This window comes from Rhynchophorus ferrugineus, unplaced genomic scaffold, assembly GCF_030347505.1.
Source record: "Rhynchophorus ferrugineus isolate W39M unplaced genomic scaffold, kcgeb_rfMv2 rfM1, whole genome shotgun sequence".
In the NCBI taxonomy this organism is placed as follows: Eukaryota; Metazoa; Arthropoda; class Insecta; order Coleoptera; family Curculionidae; genus Rhynchophorus; species Rhynchophorus ferrugineus.
In genome coordinates, this window is record NW_027472580.1 from 32,449,422 (window position 1) to 32,460,669 (window position 11,248).

The following is an 11,248-nucleotide window of genomic DNA, read 5'->3' on the forward strand; positions in this document are numbered from 1 at the left end:
ATAGGCAGGGTGGTATTAGATAATATATATTACCTAACCAAGATGCGACTCCTAATCGTAAATATAATATTGTTTCTCAATAAAATCTAGATCGATAACTTAATTTAAAAACATAATATGTGTATATTTATAGATACTATTAAAAAGGAAAATGGCTACAAGTTAAATTATTAATAAGCAATTTCTCAGCCCACAAAATCATTTTCAAAAAGACTATTCTGCTATTGTTATTTTGTTATATTATCCTAAGTTATCTAAAATAATTATAAACTATTGATTGCATGAATTAATACAGAACAATTTAGTGGATCTAGTACCTGTTTTAAATCACTGCTGAAACGATATTAAGTAGCTATATTTGAAACAGAAACGACAATAAAACGTTGCTTTGGTGGCTTCAAACGTGGTCGTAGAGACACCAAAACTTCATTTATTATTCCTTACTTATGTTTATAATATAAAAGTAAAAAAAGATCATGTATACTTATATTTGATGCTCTGAAATTGTTACAATTCTCAAAATAATGATATCTTACTTATAAAACTTTTCTAAAATATTTAGTGGAGTAGCAATTTACACTTATCGATATTTTGTTGATTATTGAAAGATAACGGAAATTAGATTTAATTAAATACAATTTAGAAATTGATCATTAAGTTTTAGTTCTTGAAATTACATATATTTTAATATATTTTAATATAGAGACACTTATTATTTTATTTAATGTTATGAACCAAACACATTTCTGATCTTGTACTGAAAATACTGTAAAAACAAATTTTGGTAACATATCATTTTTAAATTAGTTCTTTTAGTTAAATTAGTTAATACATTGCCGTCCAATTTAAACCACAGGGCGATCACTACATATATTAATACGTTTGTATGCTGATGTAAAAAAACACACGTTAACTCCAACCACCGACCGACACAGTATGTTTCAATTAATAGATATATTTAATTACAAACACGCAGTAAGTATGTCGGGAGTTAAAATGGCGACACTCCCTTTTCATTAACCATATTTATTGGTTTCTGTTTTCAAGAACGGCGTAGGTATGTGTTCAAGAACGTTTACCTCACGGTGCCATAAATCTATCCTATCCGATTATTATGCATTGCAATACAAATGAACAGTACACACACCAACTACATGTGCATAGACAACATTAAACATTTTTCACGGCTTGTATCTCGATAGCTGTCTAGAATTTCATTCGGCGACATTCAGTTTATTAAAGTTAAATAAATAAAATGACTTGCATATGGAATAGACTCGGAACAATACAACAGTCGATGCAGTTTATTGCATATCGAATGAGGCATTATTTTAAATAACATGTCTTCGGCTGGTCAGGAATGTATTTCGTCTGATGACGATCGGCATAATTTTAACAGTAATTTTAAATCCTACGCTGTAAACTGTTTTGGTTCTTGTATGTATTTTTTATTTTTGTATGACAGAACCGTAATTATCGTTGACCCCCTTCTTGGATCTTCAATATAGTGTATGAATGTATATGAACCACTGTCCTCGTGATAAAGCCTACCGATTGGCAAATGATCAACTTATAAATCATTCCATAAAACATCCGGTCTTACCTAGCCTGATTATTGGCTTGACTGGGGCCACTTTCCATGCCAGATTATACACTCTTGTCTAGGACAATCACAAATATTAAACAATCACATACAAAAATCTACCCTCGACTATCGTAAGAGTAGGTAGACCGTCCTGGTGCCTTTACAAGTGCGCCAACCAAGCCGAGTCAAAAATATTAAAATTTTTATATCTTTTTTTTACATTGTTACTAGTCGTTGCTGACTAACCTACAATTTGTCTTTACGAAAACTTAAATTAAATTATAACACACTGGCGGAAAAGTCCCGGGCGTAACAAAAAAATAAAAATGTTATATCTGATCAGTAGGTTACACCCGAAGCTTTAACCACCACTATAATATATATATTCTTTCAACTGATTATTTACTGTTTATGTTTATGTCTATAACTTTCAGAAGTTATTTCATGTTATATCCAACTTTTATACCTTTGAACTATTAATTCTATGAATGTTGAAACACGAGCTTAACGCATTGCCCTAATTTGATACTTTTACATTAAATCCTGATCAAATGACCCTTCACTATTTTCACTCAACTTTTTAAAATTTGTTTTAAAAGCTATATTACAACTTTGTTTTTATGTATTTTTTTGTTATATAGTAAATAACAGTAAAATAGATACTACTACATATTTAGCAAATTTTATAGATTGAAAGTGAAATGTTATTGTCACACCTGTTAAACACCAAAACAAAGTGTTGAAAAACGTAACAAACAAACACACGGTATTAACGGGACCTACTTTTAAAAAGGTGAAATTTCATTTAACTATCAATTTATTATAATAATAGGCTATTTTACTTAATATGTGTTCTTAACTGTAAACCTAATTGTAATTATCATAGTATTCCATCATTTTTCACAAAACAGCTGTTATTAAGAATATTTAGATATATAGTATATTTGCTCTGTTAATTATGACTAAAGAATAAAAAATTATACTTTTTCAAACGTGTGGAATGATCTGTCTAATAAGTTTCTTAGCGAATATTAATATAGAAAAAGTGCCACCATTCACCAGAAATCTTTATGCTTGCGTAAAAGTTAATTTTTAGATAATGGGTTCAAAGTAGAATGTAGAATTCAAGTAATTGCACGAAGCTAACTCAGATCAAACATATAAAAAATTACAAGAAAAAGAAAGGAATAAATCATGTCGTCTTGATGGCAGTCTGACCTGGTATAAAAATGTAAAGCAAAGCGCCAACGTGTCACAAAATCGCGCAAGTACTTAAAAATGCTTCATAGCATAGGGTAAATCCGCCGTATCGTCCAGATTTTATTCCGTCCGACCTGACTTCTTATGAGGTTTATATGAATTGTATTATGACTCCCAATTAATTATAATACAGTCGTTTATTTCTAATTCTTTATCGAATTATGCGTTTCATAATAACCTCTCTACTATTAATATTTTATGTTGACTTTGTTTTAGAAGGTTTGTTTTTCTTGGTTCATTTTAGAAAATATTTTAGTATGAACATGACGAATCTTGTCCAAAATATTTTTTTTTATAAAAAACTGCTATGTATGTATACCAACGCCTCATAAAATGAGTTTTTAATGATAATTTAAATTAAATAAAATTTTATATTAAATATTAATATTGTAATTTAATCACTGACCAGATTCACTCTACTTATAGCTATAAAAAAATATTACATTAATTAAAATTTTAACTTCAATGTAGTCCGAATACCACCGTGCAAAATATTATTAACAAACATAACTGAAATCTTTTCAGCATAAATTACAGAAGAATATAAAATGAGAATTATTACAAAATAAATTTGATATAACCTTTAAATACACGTTAGATGTTCGATATTGACGATATATCATCAATCAGTGGCAAGGTACTTATGACACATTTACACAAATTTGAATAAACATGAAAATAATAAATATATCATAAATAAACATTTCAGTGCTCTTGCTGGATGTAGTTAATACCAATGGACTTTATAATTATAACTACAAGTTAATTAGTAAATTCAAATTATGTTATTACATTTTTCTGTGGTTATATTTATATGTATATAATAATGTTTTTTATCATCATTTATTTTTCACTCAATAAGTATATTTAGTACTGAAAATAATATTATATATAGATAAATAGGTTTAGGCAGGCATTAAGCTAAATTGGGCCCATAAATTACTTGTAGTAGATAGGTTAAATAAAGCTTTTTTTATTTTTACTTTTAGTTATTACTACAATTATTATGTATATATTGTATTTTAAAACTATTTTTTGTATTATTATAAATCTTATAAATTATTATAAAGATTACTTTTTATATTTCAGTGAGTTGGATCAAATTTTTTGTTTTTGCTAATCAGTAAATTGAGAAAAAATGCTCCGAGTTTAAAAGGAATTTTATATTATTAAAAAACTGATTTTGGCAATACAAACTGCGTCGATGTTGCAGCGGTTGTTTTATTGGCTTTGATATCAAAGAGCTCAAGAAGAGTTACATTAAAACAAGGCAAATAAAATAAGCATTTGTATATATTATGACCTAGATAACAGCAAAAATTTGCTTTTTTGGTAAATACAGACACAGAATTATTATTAACTGGCATGAAGATTGGAATTTTCTAATACTGGTCTGATATATTGTTATTAATAATATTTATAATTTCTTTAAGCAGTGAACAAACATTATGAACACATAACAATATCGATCTATATAGGTGGCAGCAATTGAGACAGACAGACGTATAAGTCGATGTTTGAGCTAATTCAAAAGACTATTTTGAAAGAAAATATTGTGGTGATTTTAATATTTCAATACACCAAAGTTATTTCAATAAAATCATGGATTATAAAATTATCCCTGTCTGTCATAGTGTCCTCCCTGTTTTTAGTCCCAGTTAATTCTTCAGCGGATAATGGGAAAAGCTGGGTTCGTATCGTTTTTTAACTGTTCAATAGCTTCCGCCGTAAAAATACAAATTGCAATAAAAACAATTCTACAATCAGTTTGTTGATCAATTATTAACTTGTTCGTGTATTTGTATTGATTGATACTATACCTTGATTGATGTATTTTTACATTTTTAAACGATTTCTGCAGAAATCACCGCAATTAGTTATAATGTGACAGCATTTAAACTAATCCTGTGAGACTATGAGAGCTAATTTATTTGGAATAATTATTACAATATGTCTCAAAATAAGAAAAAATGATTAATTAACACACAATTTAACTACCAACACTTGATAATTCCGTCCTCCAAGTTGTGTAAATTGTGTTTGTTTAAAGAAATAAGATGTAAGTGTGATAAGTGCTTTACACTATAAATCTATCCTATTCAATTATTATACATTACAACACAAACGAACTGTACACCTACCAACTGCATGTACATAAATAGCATTAAACATTTTTTCTTCGTATATCTCGAAAGCTGTTTAGAATTTTATTGCTCGATAGGCGGTATATTAAGTTCGATAAATAAAGTTACTTGTATGGAGAATAGATTCCTAAGTATACACGCGACAATGCAGTTATTGCATATTGAGTGGCCAGTAACTTTTAAATATGTTATATTGTTAGACAAAGTTTTATTGAGATTTGTATGGGGATTAACAAAATTGATTAATGTTATTAAGTCACTTGAAGGTAACGAAATCCTTATTGCCTTATTACATTAATTTTATAGCTATTTATAAAATAACAAGAACTTGATTTTTTTAATCAAAAAGGCGTTTATAATATAACTATTTTTGAAGCCGGCTTGGTTAGCGCAGTGATCAAGACAACAGGACTGTCTTTCTACTCCTGCGATAGTCGCGGATTCGAATCCTGCTGAAGCATGGATGTACAACAGTGGAAAATCCGACAAGGAATAACCATCCCAGTCACGCCACTCGGTAGAATTTACTTTTATTATTATATAGCCTTATTGATTAACATGTATTATAGTGCTGAAGAATAAATAAGATATCTTTTCAAGTTCCAACATTAGTGGACTTAAAAGATTCCTGTGGCGCTTTATTTTTATCGTCACTCGTTTGCTCATCGTATAATTCGATTAAAATATCCCATCTATTGATTTATTAGAGTATTACTGATTCGCTTGAACCACTTCAACCAGTAATTATTCAAAAATTAGCGGCTGAAGAAACTTTGAAGCCAGCATGGTCGACCAATATAGAGTGTAACAGATATTTTTGAGATGAACAAGAATGAAAATACATCGAAACACAACAATATATACAGTTTTGAAAATAAGTCTCTCAAAATTAATCCAGTTCATTATTAAAAATATGTTGTGAAAAAATTAAATTCCCTTTTCCTGAGCGATTTTCATAGACACCTTCAATCAGCTTAACATAATTTAGACAGTTTTGCAATATTGCAAAGTCTAGGCTAGTGCGAAGAGTTTTAGAAGAATCATTAATAATTTCAAACCAATCTCTCAATTTTTGCCAAGTCACTAAACATATTTGTTGAAAATATCTGTATTGCTTTATTATGCTAATTGTATGGCTATATATAATTGTAGAACAAAATGGACTTGACTATTTCATTTAAACTGTGGTCAGCCAAAATTGTATTAGTTGAAAATCGAGTTAACAATTTGGCGAGTTTTGAGCAGCTCTCGTTATGCAATTCCTTTAAATATCAACCTTATACTTATTATTACCTATCTTGGTATTATTGGCAGTTTTGCAACAATTTGTAAAGCTTCTCCGGGTTTCGACCAATAATTTTTGTAATAATATCGTCATACGTGATGAACTACAATCACTCCATTCAAAAACCACTCAACTTCGTTTAGATTTAGTTGTGATTCTATGGAAATTGTGCTCAGTAAATTATTTGCTGTTCTTTCAAACTTGTGAATTGTATCGAACTTCTTCTCACACTTATTCTTTTATCATTTCAGTCTAATGTAAATTATTCAAAGTTATATCATGATCGATGGTTATTTTCAATATTAATAAAATAATTACTAGAGATATATGGCCTTAAATTTATTAATGCAATATACAACAGAGATAAAATAGTACAACTTTTATTTGTTACTCTTGATCTATTAAGTTGATTTCGGTGCAGCATCATTGAATTATTTAGATATTAATGTATGATATATTTAAAAATGTAAACTGGTAAGACCATACTTAACAATTGAATAATAGACACATAAATATACATACAGTATGGAAATACATATTAAATTATAAAGATATACAAGAAAAAAATTATTTATATACGAAATTCAAAGCGCGAAAACAGAAATAGAATAAATAAATTAACATATTTAACAAAACTAGATATATTTTAAATAAATGTTCTTGGATGTAACAATCACTATAAAATAAATCTAGATATAACATAAGTACATATTAATAAAATAATCATAAATATAGACAGAAAGCTTAATAATATGGCTAAAAAATAACAAATAAAATTAATAAAAATAAATACAAAGGAAATAGCAAATAAAAATTTAACATTCAGAATTTTGGGTAATAGAACTTTTTTATATTTTAAAATACCCTTTTACCCACGAGGGCTTATCTGTATTGAACCTTAAGTTTAACGTGAGATCCTAACCACGTTCCTCTACTGTGAGCCTACACTGAATGGTGAGTGACCATCTTAGAAATCATCCCAGAAGACATCTGGTTTTATCCAGCCTGGTTACTGGCGTAACTGGAATCATTTCCTTGCCTGATTTTGCAGTCTTGCCTAGGACAACCACAAATATTAAAGAATCACAAACATAAATTTACGACCATGCCCCAGTAGGATTCCCACCCGGGACTATCGCAATAGTAAGCGGACCGTCCTGTCGCCTTTAACACTGTGAGCCTGATGTATCCTGGGCCAAGTTTCAAACCAAAACAGCCTAATACTTTAGTCTTCTAACGATTTGTTTTTTTTTTAATTAACGCAGGTTTTAGTAACATATAAATATATATGAGAATCTTAGAGGCTTAGCAACATAACATAAAATATACTAAATAGAATCAACCAGATTTAGGATTAGTTCATGACTAGACAATTTTCATACTATAATTTGGAAATACGTGTACATAGAAAATTGAAAACAGAAAGACGGCTGACGTATTAAAAACGTTATATTTTTATTTCTTGAAAAAATTTATATAACTTGTGATTATTTTTGAGATCACGGTACGCCATTACCTCACCATATTTGGTAAGAAATAGTCAGACCATTAATAAATAGCTTTATCTACTTCTGCTTCGCTATTTAGTATCGGTTTGGTACCGCGAAGAAAATGGTGTCAAGTATTTTCGTTATTGTTCGCAAATACGCCTTAAGTTCGACATAGCTAAATAAATTCCTGGTTATATACAAAATCTAGAGCAACCGTTGTATATATATTATATTAAGCTATACCAAAAAAGTACAAAAAATATAAAATAGCCTAATTGGCAATCTATGATAGTTTCAAATAAATAAGAATTTAATCAGATAACTAGTATAACTTTTTTACAGATATTGTCATTAGTAACACTAGTATTAGCATTACTTTTACCAGTATGTGTTCATTGATACTATACTTTGATTGATGTATTTTTATATTTTTAAACGATTTCTGCAAAAATCACCGCAATTAGACATCATGTGGCAGCATTTAACTAACCTTATTGAGTGAGACTATGAGAGCTAATTTATCTTATATATAAAAATGAATCGCAAAATATGTTCCTAAGCGCATAACTCAACAACGCCTGGACCAATTTGGCCAAATCTTTTTTTAAAATGTTCGTTGAAGTTCAGGGATGGTTTTTACGGCGAAAAATTAAAAATTAGAATTATTGCTGGAAAAACCCTAAAAATAGCCCTTTTTGTTTGAATTTGTTTCGTGTATCAGTTGACAATTCATCTGTCATCTGTCAAAAGTCATCTGTAACAGACAACTTTTTTTTTAAATTTGATATGACTTGAACTCAAATCCTTTTAATCCGTACGAATTGTTTTATTTATTTAAAATTTTTTATTTGTTTAAAATTTAATTCAAATTTTAAATAAATAAAACAATTCGTACGGCTTAAAAGGATTTGAGTTCAAGTCATATCAAATTTAAAAAAAAAAGTTGTCTGTTACAGATGACTTTTGACAGATGACAGATGAATTGTCAAGTGATACACGAAACAAATTCGTATATCGTGTTTTGTGCAGAGTGTTTAGTTAGTTAGTGTTTGTTTAGTTCGTGATTAGTGAAAAAATAATTTATATTTGATATGCCTCCTATAAGACGAAGCAATTTAGGTAGAAGAACCAGAAATGCTATAAACCAAGCTAATTACCGATCTAATCGTACTGCACAAGAACGTGACGACGGAAATGAACGTGAAAGAATTCGGATATCACAAACGCGTGAAGCGCGAGCGCGACATTCAACTAATAATCGCGCAAGTTTGAATCCAGCTGCTTTCAGTTACGATGTGTCAATTGACTACAGTAACTACCAATGTGTTGTTATTGGTTCTATGAACTTGGTTTGCTCACACTGTAAGGCATTAAAATACAAAAACGATGCCAATGGATTGTGTTGCGCAAATGGTAAAGTGAAATTGATACAATTGGATCCACCACCAGAACCATTGTACTCATTGGTTTCAGGAATAGGAACAGATTCTATACACTTTTTGACACATATTCAACAATATAACAATTGCTTTCAAATGACTTCATTTGGGGCAACAAATGCAGTTCGGGAAAATTTTATGCCAACTTTCAAGGTATGTATTATAGCAGTTACTCATAATTATTTTAGCGAACAAAATTTTCTGTCACCAAAGTTAAGATGTGTTACTAATCTTCAATTTCTTAATCATTACGAAATATATCACTTAGTCATCATATTATATGGTGATTCAGTTTCAGTGACACTTTTATTATATTTTATATTTGATAGATATTAGTTAAAACTAAATATATACTTTTTAAGATCAAATATTATTTAAGTTTGATCATTGACAATCCATTAATTTATACCACACCATAATATTTTTTTTATTTACAGATACAAGGGCAAATATATCACAGAGCAGGTTCACTGTTACCAGTGTCAGATAGCGACAACAAATTCCTGCAAATTTATTTTATGGGCAATTCACCACAAGAAATTGATCTGCGTTGTGCACATAACAATTTAGTAAAGAGGTCTATTGTAGAACAATTACAAACTTTATTTCATCAACACAATCAATTGATTATATTGTTTAAAACTGCCCTGGATCTGATGCCATCCGATAATCACAAAATTGTAATCAGAGCTGATAAAACACCTGCAGGTCAACATACAAGACGTTTTAATGCACCAACTATTGATGAAGTTGCTATCGTTGTAGTTGGAGAAAACTTGGAATCCCGTGATATTGTTTTACATCGTCGGAATTTTCAATTACAACCTATAAAGGAAACACACCGCTCATATGATGCACTGCAATATCCCATTATATTTTGGCAAGGTGAAGATGGCTACGATTTATCAATAAAAATGATAAATCCCATTACAGGTAACTAAAATATTAGTTTAGCTATGGCGATAATATCTCAGTCACTATATTATGTATTTTAATTTTATATTTGAATGTTATTAAAACAAAATCTGTTTACAGGTTCTGAAACCAACAAAAAAGTCAGTTCAATGAACTATTATTCATACCGCCTAATGATTCGGGAAAATGCAGATAATCACATATTGAAATGTCGGCGATTATATCACAAATATGTTGATGACATGTATGTTAAAATTGAAACGGAGAGATTAACATTCATCAGGTTGAATCACACCAAACTCCGATCTGAAGAGTATATTCACCTTCGAGATGCGATTAATACTGATGGAAATGCACAGAATGTCGGTCGGATGACTATTCTTCCAGCAACATACATCGGAAGCCCTCGGCATATGCACGAATATGCTCAAGATGCCATGTCGTATGTTCGTCATTATGGTACAGCAGATTTGTTCATCACATTTACATGCAATCCGCAATGGATAGAAATTAAGCAGGAGTTATTACCTGGGAAATCATCCATTGATCGTCATGATATTACAGCCAGAGTCTTTAGACAAAAGTTGAAATCTTTAATGAATTTCATCGTAAAACATAATGTATTTGGTGAGACACGCTGCTGGATGTATTCTGTGGAGTGGCAGTAACGAGGATTGCCACATGCACACATTTTGATTTGGTTGGTTGAAAAGATAAGGCCAAATGAAGTTGATGCAGTGATATCAGCTGAAATCCCTAATGTACAAGTAGATCCTGGATTGCATGAGGTAGTTATCAAAAACATGATACATGGTCCCTGTGGAACTCTTAATCAAAATTCACCGTGTATGATGGACGGTAAATGTTCAAAACGATATCCACGGACATTAATATCGGAAACAATTACTGGTAATGACGGTTATCCATTGTATCGTCCGTCGCAGATCGACAGCAGACAATGGAAAATCAACAATTGTCAAATTAAATTAACAAGATATTGAAATAGATAATCGTTGGATTGTTCCATATTCACCCATTTTATCAAAGACATTCAAAGCACACATCAACGTTGAATCTTGCCATTCAGTGAAATCGATTAAATACATTTGCAAATATGTAACCAAAGGGAG

The 11,248-nt window shown here is 29.9% G+C and overlaps 1 protein-coding gene across 1 annotated transcript; it reads left to right on the forward strand.

Annotated features, from left to right (window-relative positions):
• The first annotated feature begins 8,676 nt into the window (after positions 1-8,676).
• Positions 8,677-11,043, forward strand: LOC143196347 (uncharacterized). The gene is made up of 3 exons (XM_076404015.1): positions 8,677-9,356; positions 9,641-10,136; positions 10,239-11,043. Exons 1-3 carry the CDS (start codon positions 8,856-8,858, stop codon positions 10,784-10,786), a joined length of 1,545 nt encoding a protein of 514 aa, XP_076260130.1. The 5' UTR covers positions 8,677-8,855; the 3' UTR covers positions 10,787-11,043.
• The last annotated feature ends 205 nt before the right edge of the window (positions 11,044-11,248 follow it).

What these genes read in the sequence shown, in the direction of transcription:
- LOC143196347 (XM_076404015.1), top strand. Translation starts at nt 8,856, where the DNA reads ATGCCTCCTATAAGACGAAGCAATTTAGGTAGAAGAACCAGAAATGCT. An exon ending in ATTTTATGCCAACTTTCAAG is followed by an intron (nt 9,357 to 9,640) that starts GTATGTATTATA and finishes TTTTATTTACAG; the next exon opens with ATACAAGGGCAAATATATCA. An exon ending in AATGATAAATCCCATTACAG is followed by an intron (nt 10,137 to 10,238) that starts GTAACTAAAATA and finishes ATCTGTTTACAG; the next exon opens with GTTCTGAAACCAACAAAAAA.